The sequence below is a fragment of the Orcinus orca genome, chromosome 16, assembly GCF_937001465.1.
Source record: "Orcinus orca chromosome 16, mOrcOrc1.1, whole genome shotgun sequence".
Lineage (NCBI taxonomy): Eukaryota > Metazoa > Chordata > Mammalia > Artiodactyla > Delphinidae > Orcinus > Orcinus orca.
In genome coordinates this window covers 66,211,549-66,234,140 of record NC_064574.1, presented here as the reverse complement: position 1 = coordinate 66,234,140, position 22,592 = coordinate 66,211,549, and the positions used below count along the sequence as shown (strand labels likewise).

At 44.4% G+C, this 22,592-nt stretch overlaps 1 protein-coding gene, 1 long non-coding RNA gene and 1 pseudogene across 2 annotated transcripts in view; 1 reads left to right on the top strand and 2 right to left on the bottom strand.

The window, feature by feature from the left end:
- LOC101269781 (cytochrome b-c1 complex subunit 2, mitochondrial) overlaps window positions 1-2,958 on the bottom strand; it is a 36,815-nt gene extending 33,857 nt beyond the window's left edge. Inside the window, exon 1 of the mRNA XM_004268555.2 lies at window positions 2,803-2,958. Coding sequence (XP_004268603.1) covers window positions 2,803-2,835 — 33 coding nt within the window. The 5' untranslated portion in view covers window positions 2,836-2,958. The remainder of the gene's footprint in view (window positions 1-2,802) is intronic.
- Window positions 2,959-3,059: 101 nt separating this feature from the next.
- Window positions 3,060-10,922, top strand: LOC125961442 (uncharacterized). Its single transcript, XR_007472179.1, has 2 exons — window positions 3,060-3,380; window positions 8,355-10,922. It is a non-coding gene; the product is annotated as an uncharacterized LOC125961442 (long non-coding RNA).
- A 4,146-nt stretch (window positions 10,923-15,068) lies between these two features.
- On the bottom strand, window positions 15,069-16,616 carry LOC101269537 (apoptosis-associated speck-like protein containing a CARD; annotated as a pseudogene).
- Window positions 16,617-22,592: the final 5,976 nt, after the last annotated feature.

The following is a 22,592-nucleotide window of genomic DNA, read 5'->3' as shown; positions in this document are numbered from 1 at the left end:
ATCTGTTATAGACTGACTGTGTTCCCCTAAAATGCATATGTTGAAGCCCTATCCCCAATGTGATAGTATTTGGAGATGAAGCCTTTGGGAGGTAATTAGGTTTAGATGAGGTCATGAGGGTGAGGCTTCATGACGGGATTAGTGTCTTTATAAGAAGAAGAGAAGCCAGAGCTCGCTCTCTCAGCTGGAAGGTGACAGTTTGCAAGCCAGGAAGAGGGCTCTCACCAGAGCCCGACCATGCTGGCACCCTCAGACTTTTAGCCTCCAGAACGGCGAGAAAATAAAATTCTGTTGTTTAAGCCAAAAAAAAAAAAAAAAAAAAACTTCAAGTGGTCCTTTCTAGCTCTAATGCTTTGGAATTTTTTGAAAAAGTGTGGAATAGCCACATTCATACCCTTTTATAGATTTCAGCATTATTGTTTCCCTTATCTGCCCAAAGAGTCTCATCTTTTTAGTCTATTTTCCAATATGACTTCATTTCCTTAATCAGTTTAGTAATCTTTAAAAAAGACAAAGTATATCAAAGAAAACTTCCTCCAGCCCCCGATATTTCCCATAGTATCTTCACTCTCTTCTGTGCTACATTAAGACTACACAACCAAAGGTTTTATCTTCTTTGACTAATATACCCTGAGATTAACAATAGCTTCATCCATAGTAGATTCTCAGTATATATAATACGCAGCCACTGGAAAGGTAAAGGGGTCCTCTTAAATGTCAGATAATGGATACAAAATGCATAACTTTATTCAGGTTTTTTTTGGCAAATCATATATAATGCCACATAATTCATTCTGATTATGTCTAAGGATCTTAAGGTTACTAGTGGAGATGTTGAGAGTTAATCCTTGGTACTCCCAGGATCAAATGAACATGCTGCTAGAGTTTCCCAAGGACCCCCCTCAGAGGCTGCAATGCCTCTACTCCGTGTTGTCCAGGACGGTTTTTTGTTGTGCATTCAGCATCAGTGCTATACTATCGATAAGCTGGTTCCTAGTTTTCATTTGCTGTTAGTGCTTTCAAATTATAAATTCCAATTAGCTTTGCTTTATCATCATCAATTTCATTTCCTGGGTGTGGTATAGTTAACCCTACTATTGATTCTAGCTTTTGATTTTCCAGAAAGTAAAAAAACTGCTGTGGGCACAGCAGTTCAAATAATCCATAGTTCTACTGCTAAGGTACATTTAGGTGCTCTCCTCTCAAATGTGCCTTAACAGTGATACTTTGTTGGTCAGGTACTTCCTATAATTTGTCCCATTCAAATCTGTTGCAAAATATTATCCTAGTAATTGTCCATACAACTACTATTTTGTTTCAATAACAAAAGATGTATAAATTTATTCTTATGTAAAATAAGTGTTACAAGTAGAAACAATTGCTTTCAAGCTTATTCCAATTTGTTTACATTGGTCCTCTTCAACTCTGTTATCTTTGAGTTCTTTTTTCTACTGGAAGGTGGGGAAGGATGCAATGGAGGAAGAGCTTTTGGGGCCTTTTGCCAGTCTAACCGGGCTTCTCTCTAAGGGTTATTAATCACTGGTTAGTCTAGGTGTGCTAAGAAGGGTAAGAGAATTACAGTCTAAATTACAGCTATTTGTATAATTCATATTTTATCTATTTAAACATTAAGCACAGGGAAACTCCATTCCCTGGTCTTCTGCACCTCCTTCTAGAAGGTTACTAGGTTACTCAGTAACCCAGGTACTCTTGACACTTTGGGCTGGAAAATTCTTTATTGTGGGTGGCTTTGTGCACCGTAGGATGTTCAGCAGTAGCACTTCCCCCCAGGCTGTTACAACCAAAAATGTCTCTAGATACATTGCCAACTGTCCCCTGGGGGGCAAAATTGGCCTCGCTGAACTTTTTTTTTTTTTTTTTGCGGTACGCGGGCCTCTCACTGTTGTGGCCTCTCCCGCTGCGGAGCACAGGCTCCGGACGCGCAGGCTCAGCGGCCATGGCTCAAGGGCCCAGCCTCTCCGCGGCATGTGGGATCCTCCCGGACCGGGGCACGAACCCGCGTTCCCTGCATCGGCAAGCGGACTCCCAACCACTGCGCCACCAGGTAAGCCCTTCGCTGAACTTTAAATCTCAGAGACTGAGACTGTCCCCCCTTGACAACCACCGGTTCACACTGATATAACACTGACCCTAGAGGAGTTTTCCCCAAGCGACAGCTGTGTTTCACTCGGGCTTGAAGGAGTCTTAAGAAGCTCTAGAGGGCACGCCAAGAAACCCTCCTGGATAAACTCTAACAAGAGATCAAGAAAAGCACACTTTATACAGCCAGGACACCACAGTAACAATCAAGTTCCAGGCACAGTGAAAAAAGCTATAAAGGAATTAACTCATTTCTTCTTTATGATTTTACTCATAAGCCCACTTAACCGTTGGGGAAGCTGATGCTCCGTGATACGCCCAGAAGAGGCTGCAGTTGATAGGTTAGGGATGGGGGACTAGGTCTACGCCGGCCTCCTGCGGCCCAGATCTCGCGGTCTCCTTCTGCACACCAAGTGCAGCAGTGACCTTCAAAGGTGTCTCCAACCGAGTCGCTTCACCTCCGCTCTTAAGCCCTCCCCCTCTCTTCAGGTTTTCCAGCATTAAGTCTTCTCTGCTCAAAGCACGAGCTGGCCTTCCAACGCCCAATCCACCCAGCCTGCAGCCCACTTGGCCGGCAGGATTCACCTGAAGGGCAGAACAAAACCCAAGGCCCCGGGAGCCCAAACCAGGCACCTCCAGTCCGTATGACCTTGCTGACAATCTGCTCCCCCACCCTGCCCCAAGCCCGCCAGCTGTACTCACCGAGAGGGACCCAGCTCTGGCTATTAGCCTCATGGCTCAAGATTGCTCTGAGCCGCGGTCACAGCCGCCTTAGAGTAAAGCAAGATGGCGGCGGACAGCGGGAGCGGCCCAGACTGCCCCGCGGCACTCTTTCCCACGCCTCCTACGTGAGGGGACTCTCTATACGACCGACCGCACTCTACTGCTCCTTGGAGGATGTTGGAACAGTCCAACTCCTCCAAGACGCAGGATAGGGAGACGCATAATTTCGTAACGCAGTTTTCAGAAGATAATTTAGATGATTTAAGTTACCGCTTTTTGAGTTCTCTTCCTGGCCAGGATATCCGCTTTTTAATCCTCTTCTGACTACGTCTGCGACAGCCCATCGCACCCCCCCCTCCACTTTGGATTCTTCCGATCCGGGCTGTCCAATGAAAGAGCCCCGGTTCGCCGGATCCCATCCGCGGCCTCTGGGCTCCAGTCTTCTGAACTTCAGGACTTCCTGCACTGTGGAAGCCGGGGGCTGTAGGAGACTATTCCATATCTGACCTTCTACAGAGACATAGGCCTTGAAGCCGGGTATGATCGCCTCTTGCTTGGTGAGGTCCTCACTAGCTCATTAGCTCCATAGGAACGGAGCCCTTGTCCAATGAATTCGCCGCTCTAACTCGCAGACCAGGCTTGGGACACACATAGGTGAGACCGAAACTTAGGAAATGCTTACGACTAAGGTCTCTGGTCTGATGGAGTTTATATTCTAGGCTGAGATTACGTAGAAAATAAAAACTGAAATATAGTTTTGTCTTAGAAAAATTAAAATGTTTTGAATAGTAGTGGTGTGTGTGTGAGAGACTTCTGATCTGAAGCCTGCATATGGAGAGTCACGTGACAGCTTTTGTGGGAAGAAAATTCCATGCTGTCTTCAACGAGTGTTAGCTAATAAGTTGCCTGTGCCAGACACTATACTAAAGATTAAGGCACGGTCCCTCCCCTTCAGGGAAGTATAATCTCGTACCTTGCAACGTTGCGTGGTTGGGAAACCAACATTAATGTCATTTAGGGGTTTGTTAGAAATGCAGAATCTTCAGATTACATAATGGATCAAAATCTGAGTTTTACAAGGTCCCGAGGTGATTCGTATGCACATTAAAATTTCATAAGGACTGGTTTTAGGCGTTACAGAGCATAGACAAAATTTATGCCCTCGGCCTGTGTCCGAATTTCTTCACACTTACAAGTGGTTCTCTAACAGGAGATTCCAGGTGACATCTAAGACCCGGTCATTAAGAATCCGGCAGGAGTTCCCTGGTGGCCTAGTGGTTAAGATTCTGCGCTGTCATGGGTTCAATCCTTGGTCAGGAACAGAGATCCCGGAAGCCACGGGTGGTGTGGCCAAAATATATTAAAACAAACAAACAGATCTTAAGACTCTGGCACAAAACTGTGGTAGATTTACATAGTGGTGCATGAGATGATTTAAAGTTGGTACATAAATGAACATTGTTCTACTTTAATAGTTATATATTTATTTTGAATATTTATTATGGCAAGCAATGGTGGTAATGAGTTTCCTCTTGACATATGTTTGTAAAAGAATAAAAGGTTAGTTTGAACAACATTAAGTAAATTAACTACAGGTGATATGAAGATAAGGCAAAAATCATGAAGGTGTTATGATGAGTGAAGTTTGAGAAACATTTTGCTGATCAAGTCACCCACCTGCTTAAACTTTTTCAATGATTTCCCATGTTTTTCAGGATAAAGTTCAAATTGATTAACATGGCATACAAATCTCTGTCTCCAGTACTTTATTTTTTAATCCCACCACTCTCCCCCACTTTCCCCCCCTTGTTGTCCATTCGTTTGTTCTCTACATCTGTGTCTTTATTTCTGCCTTGCAAACCGGTTCATCTGTACCATTTTTCTAGATTCCACATATGTGTGTTTAATATATGATATTTGTTTTTCTCTTTCTGACTTACTTCACTCTGTATGACAGTCTCTAGGTCCATCCACATCTCTATAAATCACCCAATTTCGTTCCTTTTTATGGCTGAGTAATATTCCATTGTATATATGGACCACTTCTTCTTTATCCATTCGTCTGTCAATGGGAAATTAGGTTGCTTCCATACCCTGGTTATTGTAAATAGTGCTGCAATGAACATTGGGGTGCATGTGTCTTTTTGAATTATGGTTTTCTCTGGGTTATGCCCTGTAGTAGGATTGCTGGATCATATGGTAATTCTAGTTTTAGTTTTTTAAGGAACCTCCATACTGTTATCCATAGTGGCTATATCAATTTACATTCCCACAAACAGTTCAAGAGGGTTCCCTTTTCTCCACACCCTCTCCAGCATTTGTTGTTTATAGATTTTCTGATGATGCCCATTCTAACCTGTGTGAGGTGATACCTCATGTAGTCTTGATTTGCATTTCTCTAATAATGAGTGATGTTGAGCAGCTTTTCATGTGCCTCTTTGCCACCTGTATGTCTTCTTTGGAGAGATGTCTATTTAGATCTTCTGCCCATTTTTTGATTGGGTTGTTTGTGTTTTTAACATTGAGCTGCATGAGCTGTTTATATATTTTGGAGATTAATCCTTTGTCCATTGATTCATTTGCAAATATTTTCTCCCATTGTGAGGTTTGTCTTTTCGTCTTGTTTATAGTTTCCTTTGCTGTGCAAAAGCTTTTAAGTTTCATTCGGTCCCATTTGTTTATTTTTGTTTTTATTTCCATTACTCTAGGAGGTGGGTCAAAAAAGATCTTGCTGTGATTTATGTCAAAGAGTGTTCTGCCTATGTTTTTCTCGAAGAGTTTTATAGTGTCCGGGCTTACATTTAGGTCTCTAATACATTTTGAGTTTATTTTTGTGTATGGTGTTAGGGAGTGTTCTAATTTCATTCTTTTACATGTAGCTGTCCAGTTTTCCCAGGACCACTTATTGAAGAGACTGTCTTTTCTCCATTGTATATCCTTGCCTCCTTTGTCAAAGATTAGTTGACCATAGGTGCGTGGGTTTATCTCTGGGCTTTCTATCCTGTTCCATTGATCTATATTTCTGTTTTTTGTCAGGACCACATTGTCTTGATTGCTGTAGCTTTGTAGTATAGTCTGAAGTCAGGGAGTCTGATTCCTCCAGCTCCGTTTTTTTCCCTCAAGATTGCCTTTTGCTATTCAGGGTCTTTTGTGTCTCCATACAAATTTTAAGATTCATTGGTAGTTTGATAGGGATTGCATTCAGTCTGTAGATTGCTTTGGGTAGTATAGTCATTTTCACAATCTTGATTCTTCCAATCCAAGAACATGGTATATCTCTCCATCTGTTTGTGTCATCTTTGATTTCTTTCATCAGTGTCTTATAGTTTTCTGAGTACAGGTCTTTTACGTCCTTAGGTAGGTTTATTCCTAGGTATTTTATTCTTTTTGTTGCAATGGTGAATGGGAGTGTTTCCTTAATTTCTCTTTCAGATTTTTCATCATTAGTGTATAGGACTGCAAGAGATTTCTGTGCATTAATTTTGTATCCTGCGACTTTACTAAATTCATTCATTAGCTCTAGCAGTTTTTTGGTGACATCTTCAGGATTCTCTATGTATAGTATCATATCATCTACAAAAAGTGACAGTTGTACTTCTTCTTTACCAATTTGTATTCCTTTTGTTTCTTTTTCTTCTCTGATTGCCATGGCTAGGACTTCCAAAACTGCTGAATAATAATGGCGAGAGTGGACATCCTTGTCTTGTTCCTAATCTTAGTGGAAATCCTTTCAGTTTTTCACCTTTGAGAATGATGTTTGCTGTGGGCTTGTCGTATATGGCCTTCATTATCTTGAGTTAGGTTCCCTCTATGCCCATTTTCTGGAGAGTTTTTATCATAACTGGGTGTTGAATTTTGTCAAAAGCTTTTTCTGCATCTATGAGATGATCATATGGTTTTTATTATGCAATTTGTTAATATGGTGTATCACACTGATTGATTCACATATATTGAAGAATCCTTACATCCCTGGGATAAATCCCACTTGATCATGGTATATGATCCTTTTAATGTGTTGTTGGATTCTGTTTGCTAGTATTTTGTTGAGGATTTTTGCATCCATATTAATCAGTGATATTGGTCTGTAATTTTCTTCTTTTGTAGTATGTCTGTCTGGTTTTGGTATCAGGGTGATGGTGGCCTTGTAGAATGAGTTTGGGAGTGTTCCTTCCTCTGCAGTTTTTTAGAAGAGTTTGAGAAGGATGGCTGTTAGCTCTTCTCTAAATGATATAATTCACCTGTGAAGCCATCTGGTCCTGGACTTTCGTTTACTGGAAGATTTTTAATTACAGTTTCAATTTTATTACTTGTGATTGGTCTGTTCATATTTTCTATTTCTTCCTTGTTCAGTCTTGGAAGGTTATACCTTTCTAAGAATTTGTCCATTTCTTCCAGGTTGTCCATTTTATTGGCATATAGTTACTTGTAGTAGTGTCTTAGGATGCTTTGTATTTCTGCAGTGTCTGTTGTAACTTCTCCTTTTTCATTTCTTATTTTGTTGATTTGAGTCCTCTCCCTCTTTCTTGATGAGTGTGGCTAAAGGTTTATCAATTTTGTTTATCTTCTCAAAGAACCAGCTTTTAGTTTTATTGATCTTTGCTGTTGTTTTCTTTGTTTCTATTTCATTTATTTCTGCTCTGATCTTTATGATTTCCTTCCTTCTACTAATTTTGGGTTTTGTTTGTTCTTCTTTCTCTACTTGCTTTAGGTGTAAGGTTAGATTGTTTATTTGAGTTTTTCTTTTTTCTTGAGGCATTGCTATAAACGTCCCTCTTAGAACTGCTTTTGCTGCATCTCATAGGTTTTGGACTGCTGTGTTTTCATTGTCATTTGTCTCTAGGTATTTTTTGGTTTCCTCTTTGATTTCTTCATTGATCTCTTGGTTATTTAGTAACATATTGGTTAGTCTCCATGTGTTTGTGTTTTTTACTTTTTCTTCCCTGTAATTGATTTCTAGTCTCATAGAGTTGTGGTCGGAAAAGACCCTTGATATGTTCTCTCTCTAATTGCTTTAGGTGTAAGGTTGTTTATTTGAGATTTTTCTTGTTTCTTGAGGTAGGATTATATTGCTATAAACTTCCCTCTTAGAACTGCTTTTGCTGCATCCCATAGGTTTTGGGTCATCGTGATTTCATTGTCATTTGTTTCTAGGTGTATTTTGATTTCATTTTTGATTTCTTCAGTGATTCCTTGGTTCCCTAGTAGCATATTTTTTAGCCTCCATGTGTTTGTATTTTTTACAGTTTTTTTCCTGTAATTGATATCTAGTCTCATAGCGTCGTGGTCAGAAAAGATGCCTGATATGATTTCAATTTTCTTAAATTTACTGAGGCTTGATTTGTGACCCAAGATGTGATCTATCCTGGAGAATGTTCTGTGTGCACTTGAGAAGAATTTCTATTCTGTTGTTTTTAGATGGAATGTCCTATAAATATTGATTAAGTCCATCTGGTCTAATGTGTCATTTAAAGCTTGTGTTTCCTGGGGCTTCCCTGGTGGCACAGTGGTTAAGAATCTGCCTGCCAGTGCAGGGGACACAGGTTCGAGCCTTAGTCCGGGAAGATCCCACATGCCACGGAGCAACTAAGCCCATGCGCCACAACTACTGATCCTGCACTGTAGAACCCATGTGCCACACTACTGAAGGCATGCGCCTTAGAGCCCGTGCTCCGCAACAAGAGAAGCCACTGCAATGAGACACCTGCGCACTGCACGGAAGAGTGACCCCACTCGCCCCAACTAGAGAAAGCATGTGGGCAGCAACGAAGACCCAATGTAGCCAAAAAATAAATAAATAAAGTTAAATTAAAAAAAAAAAGCTTGTGTTTCATTATTTATTTTCTGTTTGGATGATCAGTCCATTGATGAAAGTGGGGTGTTAAATTCCCCTAGTATTATTGTGTTACTGTGGATTTCCCCTTTTATGGCTGTTAGCATTTGCCTTACGTATTGAAGTGCTCCTATGTTGGGTGCGTAGATATTTACAATTGTCATATCTTCTTCTTGGATTGATCCCTTGATCATTGTGTAGTGTCCTTCCTTGTGTCTTGTAATAGTCTTTATTTTAAAGTCTGTATTGTCCTATATGAGTATTGCTACTGCAGCTTTCTTTTGATTTCCATTTGCATGAAGTATCTTTTTCCATTCCCTTACTTTCGGTCTGTATGTGTCCCTAGGTTTGAAGTGGGTCTCTTGTAGACAGCGTACATATAGGTGTTGTTTTTGTATCCATTCATCTAGTCTGTGTCTTTGGTTGGATTGTTTAATCCATTTACATTTAAGGGAATTATTGATATGTATGTTCCTATTACCATTTTCTTAACTGTTTGGGGTTTCTTTTTGTAGGTCTTTTTCTTCTCTTGTGTTTCCTGCCTGGAGAAGTTTCTTTAGCATTTGTTGTACAGCTGGTTTGGTGGTGCTGAATTCTCTTAACTTTTGCTTGTCGGTAAAGCTTTTGATTTCTTCATCAAATCTGAATGAAATCCTTGCCGGGTTGAGTAATCTTGGTTGTAGATTTTTCCCTTTCAGCACTTTAAATATATCCTGTCACTCCCTTCCGACCTGCAGCGTTTCTGCCGAAAAATCAGCTGATAACCTTATCGGGATTCCCTTGTATGTCATTTGTTGCTTTTCCCTTGCTGCTTTTAATATTTTTTCTTTGACTTTAATTTTGGTTAGTTTGATTAATATATATCTTGGTGTGTTTCCCCTAGGGTTATCCTGTAGGGACTCTCTGTGCTTCCTAAACTTGGGTGGCTATTTCCTTTCCCTTGTTAGGGCCGTTTTTGACTATAATGTTTTCAAATATTTTCTCAGACCCTTTCTCTTTCTATTCTTCTGGGACCCCTATAGTTCGAAAGTTGGTGCATTAACTGTTTCCCAGAAGTCTCTGAGACAGTCATTTCTTTTCATTCTTTTTTCTTTATTCTGTTCCTCGGCAGTTATTTCCACCATTCTGTCCTCCAGCTCACTTATTCATTCTTCTGCCTCAGTTATTCTGCTATTGATTACTTCTAGTGTATTTTTCATTTCAGTTATTGTGTTGTTCCTCACCATTTGTTTGTTCTTTAGTTCTATGTCCTTGTTAAACATTTCTTATATTTTCTCAATCCATGCCTCCATTCTGTTTCCGAGACTGTGGATCATCTTTACCATCATCACTCTGAATTCTTTTTCAGGTAGATTGCCTATTTCCTCTTCATTTATTTGGTCTAATAGGTTTTTACCTTGCTCCTTCATCTGTAACACATTTCTCTGTCATCTCGTTTTTGTTGATGGGCGTGGCTGTGTTCCTGTCTTGCTGGTTGTTTGATCCGAGGCGTCCAGCACTGGAGCTTGCAGGCAGTTGGGTGGAGCTGGATCTTGGTGCCGAGATGAGGACCTCTGAGAGAGCTCACACCAATTAATATTTCCTCGGGCCTGAAGTTCTCTGGTAGTCCAGTGGCTCAGACTCGGTGCTCCCACCACAGGGGCTCAGGCCTGACCCCCGGCCTGGGAACCAAGACCCCACAAGCAACAAGGCATGGCAAAAAACAAACAAACAAACAGAAAAACCCTAAAATAGACAATGCCCAAGGCAAATAATAAAAACAAAACCAACCAAACAAAAAAAAGAAAACACAAAACCTGAGACAAATAACAAAAACAAATCCAAGCAAACAAAAAGCAAACCAACAACAACAAAACAACATGGTTAGGAAAAAACAAAACACCCAAACAAACAAGAGGGCCCTCAAACCATAACCAGTAATAGAAATGAAACTAAACAGAAAACAAACAATAATACAAAATAAAAAAACAAACTAAAAGAAAAGCTAAGAGAAAAGACAAACACTAAAATGACAAAAACAAACAAACAAAAGATAAAAAAGCAAAAAAATAACAAAATGAAAGAAAACAACACAAAAATATCAAAAGAACAAACCACCACCACCGAGAAAACAAAAAACAGACAACAAGTGGAAAAGAGCAGAACAATAACAGAATAAAAAATAAAATAAGAAAAATAAAAAATATATTAGAAAAAAATAAAAATGAAGCAATGATAAAACGAAAGAGGATAGCAACATAAAATAAAATAAAATTGAAAAAATGAAAAATTCCCTGGTGCCTCTGCTATCAGTGTCCTTGCGCCTACAGTGAGCTACACCCAATCCCCGCCTCCCCAGGAGGCCCTCCGAGACCTCTAGGTAGGTCTCTGGACCTGCTGTGTCAGCCCCACCTCTGCATGTGTTCCTTTTACCAGCATCTGCTCCTGAACCTGGCCTGGAGCACACATGCTCGTGTAGGCCAGGTGGGCGCAGGCTTCCACAGGTGTGTCCACAGGGGCTGGGACAGCCAGAGGAGGCTTAGGAGGGTGGTGGCACTTGGCCCGCCTGGACCCATGTGGGCGGAGGAGGCTTTGTCAGGGGCGGCCCATGGGCCACCACAGAGGCTTGGACGGGGGAGGGCTGGTGCTCGGGTCCGTTGGGACCGTGGGACCCTCACAGGCTTTGGCAGACGCGGGGCTCAGGCCCGGGACCTGTGCAGCCATACTAAAATTCCTAATATGCTTGAGGCAGGAACAGACGGATGTCAGGAGTTTGGGTCTGGGAATAGTGCTCTGTGGATGGATTGTGCTCTCTCAGCTCCTTGGATTGTGGCTTTAGCCTTAAACCTTGGGGTTATAGTGCTAGCAAGAAGGGCTCCTTTAACAGGAAGGATGATTGAGAGCCACCAGTTTGGGGACTGGAGACAGGAAGGGAGCTTGGCCTACAGGGTCGAAGACTGGGGGTTCCTTGCGTGTAGCGGGGAACCAAGCTTAGGCAATTGCAGGTAGAGAATGTCAAGGAGGGTGGGGTGGGGTGGGTATGGGAAGAAGAAACTGAAGGGAGCGGGAGCCAGGCTTTCTAGGTGGCGTCTTGCACATGCACCTCAGGGTGGCAGTGTTGCACAACTGCGCTGATTTTCTGTAGCTGTTTCTGCAGGATCCTTAGGGCCTCACTGCAGCCTGCTCACGGTAAGAACCTGTCTGTTAGATCTAGCCTGATGGCTGTTTTTCATTTGTTTGTTTGTTTTATTTTATTTTTTCCCAGAATTTGAGGGGAAGCAGGCCCATCCTGTGTACTCTTTCCCTGAGTGAAAAGCAAGGCAAATCCCCATGTAAGAAGGCTTCTGCAAACCTGTTGCAGTCTAACTGAGGTGGCAGAGCCAGATCCTCCCTGTAGCGTTGTGTGTGTCTAAGTTGAATACGTACCTGAATCACGTGGAAGTATGGTTAGCAGGTGGGTTCTAATTCCATGTGTAGGTCTTGGTGGGGTACAAGCTCTCTGGTGATGTTGCTGTTTCAGCAGCACACTTTTAGAGCCATGCTCTGAAGTTCTGCAGAGACTCCTCTTATGCTCATTCCCCCCACCTTCTCTGTGAAGGGGTAAGTGATTTGGTATAAAGCTTTCTGTGTAGACAATTTGAGCCAGGAGCTAAGAAAAAGGTCACTCACAGAAGGCTGGGTCTTGCATATGGGTTTTTGTTCTAATTAGCACAGGCCCAGTGAACATTGGGTATTGATCTGCTTGTTCTTTTTTCAGTCTTGTGATGCTTAGAGGTTTGGGCAGAAAATGGTGATTGTTTCAGATTGAGGGCCACTGAGGAGCCTAAGCCACTGAGCAGCTAGGAACAAAAACATCCTGGAGGGCTTCCCTGGTGGCGCAGTGGTTGAGAGTCCGCCTGCCGATGCAGGGGACACGGGTTCGTGCCCCGGTCTGGGAAGATCCCACGTGCCGCGGAGCGGCTGGGCCTGTGAGCCATGGCCGCTGAGCCTGCGCGTCCAGAGCCTGTGCTCCGCAACGGGAGAGGCCACAACAGTGAGAGGCCCGTGTACTGCAAAAAACAAACAAACAAACAAACAAACAAAAACATCCTGGAGATCACTGTTGACACTAATGTGTGCTCACTGTGGGCATCTGCTGTTAGGTGATGAGCTGTGTCCTGTTGTCCGTACTTTATAGATGGGGATGCTTAGGTACAAACTGTCCTTAAGTCTCATAACTCGTGAGTGAAGTGGAGCAGGGATTTGAATCTATCCTTTGGCTGCAGAAGTTGTGTCCTTAACCAGTATGCTGTGGCTGGTAGAACTCTGAGCCTCGCCCTTCCTCCCCCTCCAATAAAAAGGAAAAATAAAGCCCCCAAGAAGTCTTTCAACTTAGTGGAGCTGTTTCTTAGAACCATACCTTTTGCCTCAGGCCTGCCCTGGTTTTTGTAGCTGCTCTGTTTGAGCATCTGCTGTGCAGGGAAGTGTTAGTTATGGCTCCATCTCATGAGAAGCACTGGGTTCCTGTGAAGTTTTTGAAGAAATCCTCTGTCAGACACTAGACATACACAGGAACTGCTGTTTATTATTTTTCACATGCAAGGCACTGTACAGAGGTTGAAAATATGTCTTTTTATGGGGCTTACTCTAATGGGAGGGTCTTGTGTGAAAATAGACATGACAATATGGTTTGCTCTCCCACAGGGACAGTAGGTGAAAATGCCACTGGAGACCAGAGGAAGGCCACCTGTGGGCATGCTAGGACAGATGGGTTTCAAGGTGTCCAGAGTTAAGGGACCAATGTGTGCTAGGGCATGGGGTGTAAGTAGTGTTGGGATCCAGGGGTAGGTGAAAAGGAAGGTAGGAGAGGTTGGATGGATCATTCAGGATCAGGCTGGAAGAGGGGCTTAGGTGTCCTAGTGTTAGAAGGGAGTCCATTTCCATCATCAGTTTTGATCACTCAGGACCTTGAAGGTGGTTGACTAGAAGCAGGGAGATCAGGAAGCCTGTTGTGGGTAAGACATGAAGGCATAAGCCAGATGGGGGTAGTGAAGTTGAAAAGGAAGGTGTTTGGATATAAGCTGGAAGACTGACTAAATCTGGGCTTTATGGAACAGGCTAGGATTTCTTATTTTCTGGTTAGGCTGCTGCTGTTGCCATATGTCGAGATACAGGGGTAGTAAAAGGAAGACAACTTCAGTTTGGGAAATGGTAAGGTCCTTGTAGAACGTAAGTGAACAAACACATCTCAGGGATTGAATAAGGCTTGGTTTATAAGATTTAAGAAGACTTGGTAGAAAAGGGCTGAGGGTGAAATGGGGAACATCAGCATTTATTTTATGGAGTGGTTGACTAAAGAAGATAAGCCCAGGGGATCCTCAGTATTGGGGCTGGATCCCGATTTGGGGGAAGCTCAGCTTTCCTCCTGGAGTCCTAAATGGCATTAGGAGCAGTCCCATGTGACTGTGTAGCCTTGACAGTGGTCATTAGCTTAGCTTCTTGGTAGCTTCCTCCTACAGCAAATTACTTGTTCTCTCCTGTTGCTCTGGTGATCTGGTCATCAGAATAGGGAAATGTTACACAGACTGTGTGTGTGTGTGTGGAGGGAGGCGGGGAATAAAAACTACATTTGCTAATTCTTGTGTTTAGGGAGGGTATTCCAAGTGAAGCCTTCATACAGGTTTGTTCATTCTGCACTGGTGTATCATTGTGAATGGTACAACCTTGCACCCTCATACCTGGATCCCTGAGTCTGATGATCTGACTCCTAAGGATAGGATAACTGGCCTCCTTGGGGCCTGCCTGTTGCTTTGCGTCCGCCCCTTCTAAGCCAGAAAGAATTTGGGTGCAAAATGTACTCAGGAAGTGGTCCTAGGATCCTGGTTCCCTAACAGCCTCTGGAAAGGCCCCTTAAGTGCTGTTTTCTGGAAATAAATATCCGTATTTTCTTTTGTTGGCACAATTCCATCAAGAGAAGGAACAGCTACTAGAACTCATTTCCTAAAGTTCTGCTTTTGTGGTTGGCATGTTTTCTGGGCAAAGTGTGACCTAGAACCCCTCTTGCACTAGGTGGGAGGGAGCAGAGGGAGGAGTGACACCTGCTGGTGTCCGTGCCAGAAGGAGCCCTAGGGACACTCGGTGGCTTGTGCTCTTCTGTCCTGTTTAGATGATACTCTTGTCACTTCCCCTGAAAATTACTCTCATTTTGCAAATTTTTTTTCCTATGAAAAAGTGAGAGATTGAGAAGCTTGGTAGACGAGTCTGTTTCTAAATGCGTCTGTCAAATATGGCCCCCACAGTTCAGGCCCTTTGTACATACCTCTATTTTAACTTTTAGACCGTGGCCACAAGGCTAACTTGTATTCACAGGTCTCAAGGGCAGACCCTCTGGGGTGGCATTGAAGGAGCCACAAAATAGTGAGGGACTATTCCATGGTGACTGAGGCAGGAAGGATGAAGTGTCTGGGGAGCCTGCTGCCCCAGGAACAGGCGGAAACTAGAGCTTCACCTGAGCCTCTGTGGGGCTTGGATGTGTAGCTCAGCTCCGCATGTGCTTCCAGGCTGGAAGTAGGAAACACACCAAGTACAAGCTGGTTTTTCATATATCGTGTATAAAAAAAATCAGACTCCAGGTAAGATGGCTGGAACAGCCAGGGGTCGTCTGTGGGACCGCTGCTGGGGAAGATGCCTCAGCTCTGCTCCAGGTCGACCACCAGGTGGGGCTGGGTGTCCCTCAGGGCCTGGAGGAGCAGATCCTTGCAGGTCGGGTTCCAGGCTGGAGCAAAGCTGAGAACTTCTTCATCTTGGTAGGATTGGTGCGCTCCACCCGCACTGCCTGGTACTGCTTCTCTGTCAGGACCTTCCCGTACAGGGCGTCCAGCACCCCATCCACGTCTGTGACCCGCGCAATGAGGGCCGCCCGATGCTGCTCCACAAAGTGCAGTGCTGGGGCGGGAGGGAGGAGAGGGGATGAGCTGGGACCAGGGTGGGTGCTGGAGCCTGTCCCTCTTGAACACTAGGCTTTCTTCAGAAATTGCCCTGAATGCAACCCTAAGCAGTGGGGCTCAAGGTGGGCATGCCACCGGGACTCTACATATAGTGGGATGGGTTTAACTTTGTCTCCCTTTCTCCTCCCAACCAGGCTCGGGCCCTGGAGGTGTGTGAGTAGGTGGGTGGGGAGGGTTGGCCTAGCTTTGCGCTCTCTGGGTGCTCTTGGCCTTGGGACAACAGATTTAGGCTGTGCAGGGGTGCAGTGGGGCGGGGCTGGTGAGGTGCCCAGGTAGGTGAGGTTGGGTGTTGAAGGCTTTACTTGGTGCTGTCTGGCGAGGGGCCTTCATCTCGGTTGGCACGGTTCCAGGGCCTGTAAGAAAATGTTAAGTGGTGTCTCCAAGTCTTTCTGGGGTCAGGGATCTCCTGGTCCGGAAGCCAAGGTCAGTACCAAGCCTCCCCAGCAGGAGAAGCTTTTATTAAAGGGTAGGAGGAACAGGAAGCGAAAGCGCGGGGAGAGGCAAATGTTCGGGTTGGAAGGAGGGTACAGATGAGGGCATACTGGTCTGGACCTCTGCGCGGAGGGTGGAGGAGGTGAGCTCCCCCTTGCCCCAGGTCTCCTGCATGCCCATGTCACGAAGCACGAGCGCCGTGAGGTTGGCACCGTACGCCTCCAGATAGTGGCTGACGAGCTTGTCGGTGAGGTCCACAGCATCCGTGGGTAGCAGCGTCCCCCGTGGGATGCGTCCGTAGCCTTCATGCGGCGGCACTGAAAGCAGCTTCGTCTTGAACTTCTTGAACTCCTCTGCAGTCAGGTTCTCCAGCGCATCCAGGATGGCATCACGCGTGCACCCCATGGCTCCCGGGGTCCCCCACTGTAGCTCACTTGGGCTGTCTGCCAAGCAGGAGGTCTGCTCTGCGGCGGGACCTGGAACTCTCCGCCTTCTCTCAACTCCGGCCTCTGCCCCAGAACATTGCCCTCGGGTGTAAGGCTCCCGACTATCCTGTTCCTTCCCATCCTCTCCTGGCTATCGGGGGGTGCCCAGATCGCATCCTTTGGCTGGTCTGTGAGGTGGGACCCAGGAGACCGGGTGGAAAAGGGCTCGTGGGTGGTGCCTGCCTCTCCAGGCTTGGACTAGCTAGCACACATCAGGAACCTGGTTTATTGGAGCGCTAAGGCTTAGAACTGTGGAATTTTAGAACCCTGAAATCTCCATGTTTCCCTAAACCTTAGCATCCTCTCTGACATGTCATAGAATCAGAGTCATAGAATCCTAACAGCCAGACCATGTAGCTTCCCAAATTCTGGGGAATACTGGGGAGAAATGAGGTGTCAAAAGAGTGTAGAGGGCTTCCCTGGCGGCGCAGTGGTTGAGAGTCCACCTGCCGATGCAGGGGACACGGGTTCGTGCCCCGGTCTGGGAAGATCCCACATGCCGCGGAGCGGCTGGGCCCGTGAGCCACGGCCGCTGAGCCTGCACGTCCAGAGCCTGTGTTCCGCAATGGGAGAGGCCACAACAGTGAGAGGCCTGCGTACCGCAAAATATAAAAAATAATTTAAAAAAAGAGTGTAGAGATAACTGTGTGTGCTTTATCTCTCCAAACCTCAGTTTCGTTAGCTATAAAATGGGGATAAGAACACTCACTCTTCCACTTAGTAAATATTCCAACATAACGTGGGCTACCTGATGGTACCTGAGACCTTGACAAATGCTTCCTGGGAGAGCCAGAATTTGGTCCCCCAGGAATTGAATTTCTTGGGAAGTGATGACAAGAGACACTTGGAATGGTTGAGAAAATTCTTGACTGGAGGGAAAGTCATGGGTAGAGAGCAATTCTGGGGTCAGAGGGCTTGACCCAGAAGAGCAGATGAAAGGTGGTGTGGGATGGCATTGGAGGCCAAGCTGTGCCCAGAATCATTAACTTGCCCTTAACATGGCTGGGAAGGCCCTGCTGGTCTGTCCCTGTGGACCTCACCAGCCTTGTCTTGCATCACATCCTGCCCCCCACTCCACCTCTGAGTTCCAACCACACTGGCCTCTCAGTTCCTCAAATCTGCCAGGCTCCTTTGCTTCTCCAAGCCTTTGCACATGCTGTTCCCTCAGCCTGGAGCTCTCTTCCCTCACTCTTTGCCTGACAGACTCTCAAGACTTTAGATCTTAAGTTAAATGCTACTTCCTCTGGGAGGAAGTGTATTAACGCGTATATGTGAAATCTAGAAAAATGGTACAGATGAACCGGTTTGCAAGGCAGAAATAGAGACACAGATGTAGAGAACGAACGTATGGACACCAAGGGGGGAAAGCAGGGGAGGGGTGGTGGTGGGATGAACTGGGAGATTGGGATTGACATATATACACTAATAAGTATAAAATAGATAGCTAATAAGAACCTGGTGTATAAAAAAAAAAAAATTCCAAAAAAAAAATGATAAAGGGATCAATTAACTAAGAGGATACAACATTTATAAATATTTATGTACCCTACCTCAGAGCACCTATATAAAGCAAATATTTAAAGAACTGAAGGGAGAAGTAGACAGCAATACAATAATAGTAGATTCCCATCACCAGCCTCTAAGGCAGTGTGCATACCTGTAGCAATATCCTGCAGCCATGGAATTGCACACTGACAGCTGGGGCCCCCACAGCTGCCTGAGGGCTCAGCTCTGGCCTTATCTCCTGTCACTGGCCTGCACCACTAGGCTCACCTGCAGCTGTCCCCATAAACTGTGCACCTGCACCCAGCCAGCTAGATCCCCATTAAGCCTCCATTGCTGTGCATGTCTGATGTGAGATCCTGCAGGCACAGAATGTACATACACCAACATCCAGGGCCTCTGAAGCTGCCTGTGTACCCTCACGTGGCCCTGGCCCTTGTTCCTGGCCCTGGCCCCTACCACTGTGTGTGTATCCGCAACCAGCCTCTGCCATTACTTAGGCACCAGTTGGTGGCATGTACACACCACCACCAGCTCCATGCCACTGCTGCCTGCCCTTGTGTGTAGCCTCTGGACCTGGAGGCACCACAAGGACCCCAATAGCCCTTGTAGCCATTGCAGATACCCCACTATGCTCACCAAGGACCACATAGTTGTCAATGCTGTGGACCCCTGTGACCTGACCGAGAGAGACATCATGCCCCCACCCCCCACCCTGGACCCAGAGCTGCCACATGCCCCTGCCCTTGGCAGCCTGCGCCACTAGATACAGAGTCACAACAGACTCCAGCATGCTCCCACCCACAGAAGGTCTTTCATTACCAGAGTCAGTCCATAAAGTCTGGAAGAGGTGACTATTTCTTCAGTTGTGCAGACACCTACACAAGACTACCAGGGTCACAAAGAATTGGGGAAACATGACACCTCCAAAGGAACATAGCAAACTTCCAGTAACTGACCCCAAACAAATGGAGATAGTTTAATTGCCTGGCAAAGGATTCAAAATAATTATTCAAAAGATGTTCAGAGAGCTCAAGAGAACACATAAACAATTTAATGAAATCAGGAAGACAATACAAGAACAAAACGACAGGTTCAACAAGGAGACAAAAAACAATCCCATTCACAAAAGCATCAAAAATAATAAAATACTTAAGGAGTAAATTTAAAGAAGTGAAAGATGTATTCACTGAAAACAAGATATTAATGAAAGAAATTGAATACACAAATAAATGGAAAGCTATCCCATGTTCATGGATCAGAAGAGTTATTGTTAAAATGTTCCTACTGCCCAGAGTCATCTATAGATTAAATGTAATCTCTAGGTTGCCATGGCTAAGGGGTGAGGGAGATGGAGAGAGGTTGGCAAAAAAGTACAAACTTTCAGTTATAAGATGAATAAGTTCTGAGGATCTAATGTAAAACATGGTGACTATAGTTGATAATACTGTATTGTATAATTGCAATTTGCTAAGAGAGTAAATTGTAAGTGTTCTTACCAAAAAAAGGAGAGGGGGCAACTTTGTGAAGTGATTGATATGCTAATGAACTTGAATGTGGGAATTCTTTCACAAGGTATACATATATCAAATCATCATGTTGTACACTTTAAATATAGTACAATTTTATTTGTCAATTATACCTCAATAAAACTGGGGGAAGAGAAATTAAAGAAGACCTAAATAAATGAAGACAGCCCATGTTCATGAAAAATTCAATATTGTTAGCATTGCAGTATTCCCGAAATTGATCTACAGTCAGTCAATTCCCAGCTGCCTTTTTTGCAGAAATGCACACACTGATCCTAAAATTCATATAGAATTGCAGGGAACCCTGGATAGCCAAAAATTTCTTTAAAAAGAAGAACAAAGTTTGAGGTCTCACACTTCCTGATTTCAATACTTTCTACAAAAGTGACAATAATCAAAGCAGTTTGGTACTGGCAGAAGCATAGATATATCTTAATCTAATGAAATAGAATTGAGAATCCAAAAATAAGCCCGTACATCTATGGTCAATTGATTTTCAACAATAAATAACAGTCTTTTGAACAAACAGTGCTTAAACAACTAAATAGGCGTGAGACTGGAAGACAAGAGTACAGCCATTTTTGAAAAGGACCCAGGGAACGACCTTGTGCAAGCAGGCTTCACAGATCCCTTAAAACAAAGTGCCTAAAGCTTTCCAGTTCCCTGAAAGATATAGATAAAGGCCTGGCAGACATTCCCAGGTTGTTTTTGCAGGAGGCAGATCCCCACCAGATGAAAACTGCTGACCGCAAGTGCATAGACCCCCACACCAGTTGACGGTTGATGATTCTTGAAACTTCATCTTGATGCCAACCAATCTGAGAATCGAGCACAAGCTGATCGGGCACCTGCTGCCCCCTCCCCCACACTCGCTTTAAAATGTGTTCCCTGAAAGTCCTTGGGGAGTTGGCACTCTTTTCTGCCTTCTCCCCTGTGCACAAACTATCCTTTTAATAAAAAGCTTTGCTTACCTAAGAGCCTTGTGGGAGTGAAATTCATTTCTATGGTATTACTGTCCAAGAATCTGGAGAGGGCCTGGTAACAGGCACATGCAAAAGAATAAAGTTGGACTCTTACCTCACAATATATACAAAAATTAATTAAAAATGGATCAAACACCCAAAAGATCTAAAACAATAAACTCTTAGAAGAAAACATAGGTAAATCTTCATAACCTGGATTCAGCAATGCATTCTTAGATATGACACCAAAAGAAAATATACATTAATTGGGCTTCATCAAAATCAAAACTTTTGAGCATCAAAGGACAAAAATGTGAAAAGACAAGTCATAGAATGGAAAACATTTTCAAATCATATGTCTGATAAGGATTTCACGTTATGAACGAACAAAGAACTCTTACAACTCAACAACAAAATGACAAACCAATAAAATAAAGGGCAAAAGGATCTATAGACATTTCTCCAAAGAAATTATACAAATGGCCAACAAGCACATGAAAAGATGCTCAACATAGCTGTTAGGGAAATTTAAACCAAAACCACAATGAGAAACCATTTACCCACTAAGAGGGCTATAATTTTAAAAAACATTTTAATTTTTTAAACAGAAAGTAAGTGTTGGCAAGAATGTAGAAAACTGGAACCCTCACACACGGCTAGTGGGGATGTAACGTGGTATATAGCAGCTGTGGTAAAGTTTGGCCATTCCTCAAAAAGTTAATCATATAATTACCATATTGTAATAGCGGCCTCCCCAGCCCGAACCCAAACTGTGACGGGCCCTCTCCTCCTCCCTCTCTGGCGCCGGCGGCTGCGCGGTTGGGGCAGGGGCTGCTCCGCTGCTCCTCTCCGCGCTCCGGCTGGGCCTAGCCCACCGGCCTGGCCCCGCACCTGCCAGCCATCCACTGCGCAAGCGGGCAGGCGGGCGGGAGCTCCGCCCTGGGGACACCCGCTCCCAGGCCACGTCATCAGTCATGAACTGACCGGTGAGGCCAGCCGCGGGTTGAGCCCAGGGGGCCCGCCGCCTCAGACAGCGATCCCAGGAAAGGGTGTGTCAACAGCCTCCACGTGGCCACCGGGGTCTCAGCGGCTTCTGCGCCTCGCTTCACCTAGACCTGGAGGACGACGTTGCTGGAGCAACCTGGTACTTCTTCAGACCTGGCGGCTTTCTAGGGTCGCACCTCTCTACTCAGGGTGTGAGACCTGAGAGGCAGGCGCGAGCTGCAGCAGCCTCGCTCAGCCATTGGTCGGTGCCACAGTGGCCCCGCCCCCTCCCCCCTCTGGTATATAAAAGGAGCCCGAATTCGGACTGAGGTAAGGTGGATTTTTGAGACGCTAGTCTGCCGTATTCTCGGTCTGTTAGCTTTCCCATTAAAATCGTTATTCCTTGTTGCAACAACTCCTCTCCCGATTTATTGGCCTGTTGTGCGATGAGCAGAAGGAGCTTGGGCTTGCTAACAATATGACCTTGCAATTCCATTCCTAGGTTTCTAGGAATGGAAAGCATATGTCAACACAAAAACTTGTACACAGTAGCATTATTCATAATACCCAAAAAGTGGAAACAACCTGAAAGTCCATGAGAATGGATGAACAAAATGTGGTGTTATCTAAAATGTAATACATGACACAACACTCATGAATCTTGAAAATATGCTAAGTGGAAGAAGCCAAACACAAAAGACCATATATTATAATGATTCTATATATAAATGTGATGGAAGAAATTTTCACATATTGAGTTATGAGGCAGTCATTCTAGCTTATACAGGATTTAACTTGAATTTTATGCTAGCTAAAACTGCCTGTTTGTAGCCTATCAAACATACATTGTACATCTGCTTTAATCATTAAAGAAAAGGGTACCTGAAGTAAAGAATGTCCTTTTAAAAAATAAAGATTAAATGCCTCCCTTCCTGGGATGTCAGTGCTACATACTTCTTCGATAAGACTCCCTTCCCAGGTGCCAAGGCCATACTGACTCACTGTATACATGCTGATCTGTTTTTTTTGTTTTTGTGAAATCTTGAAGGAATGTATTCCTGACTTGTTTGGTGTTCTTT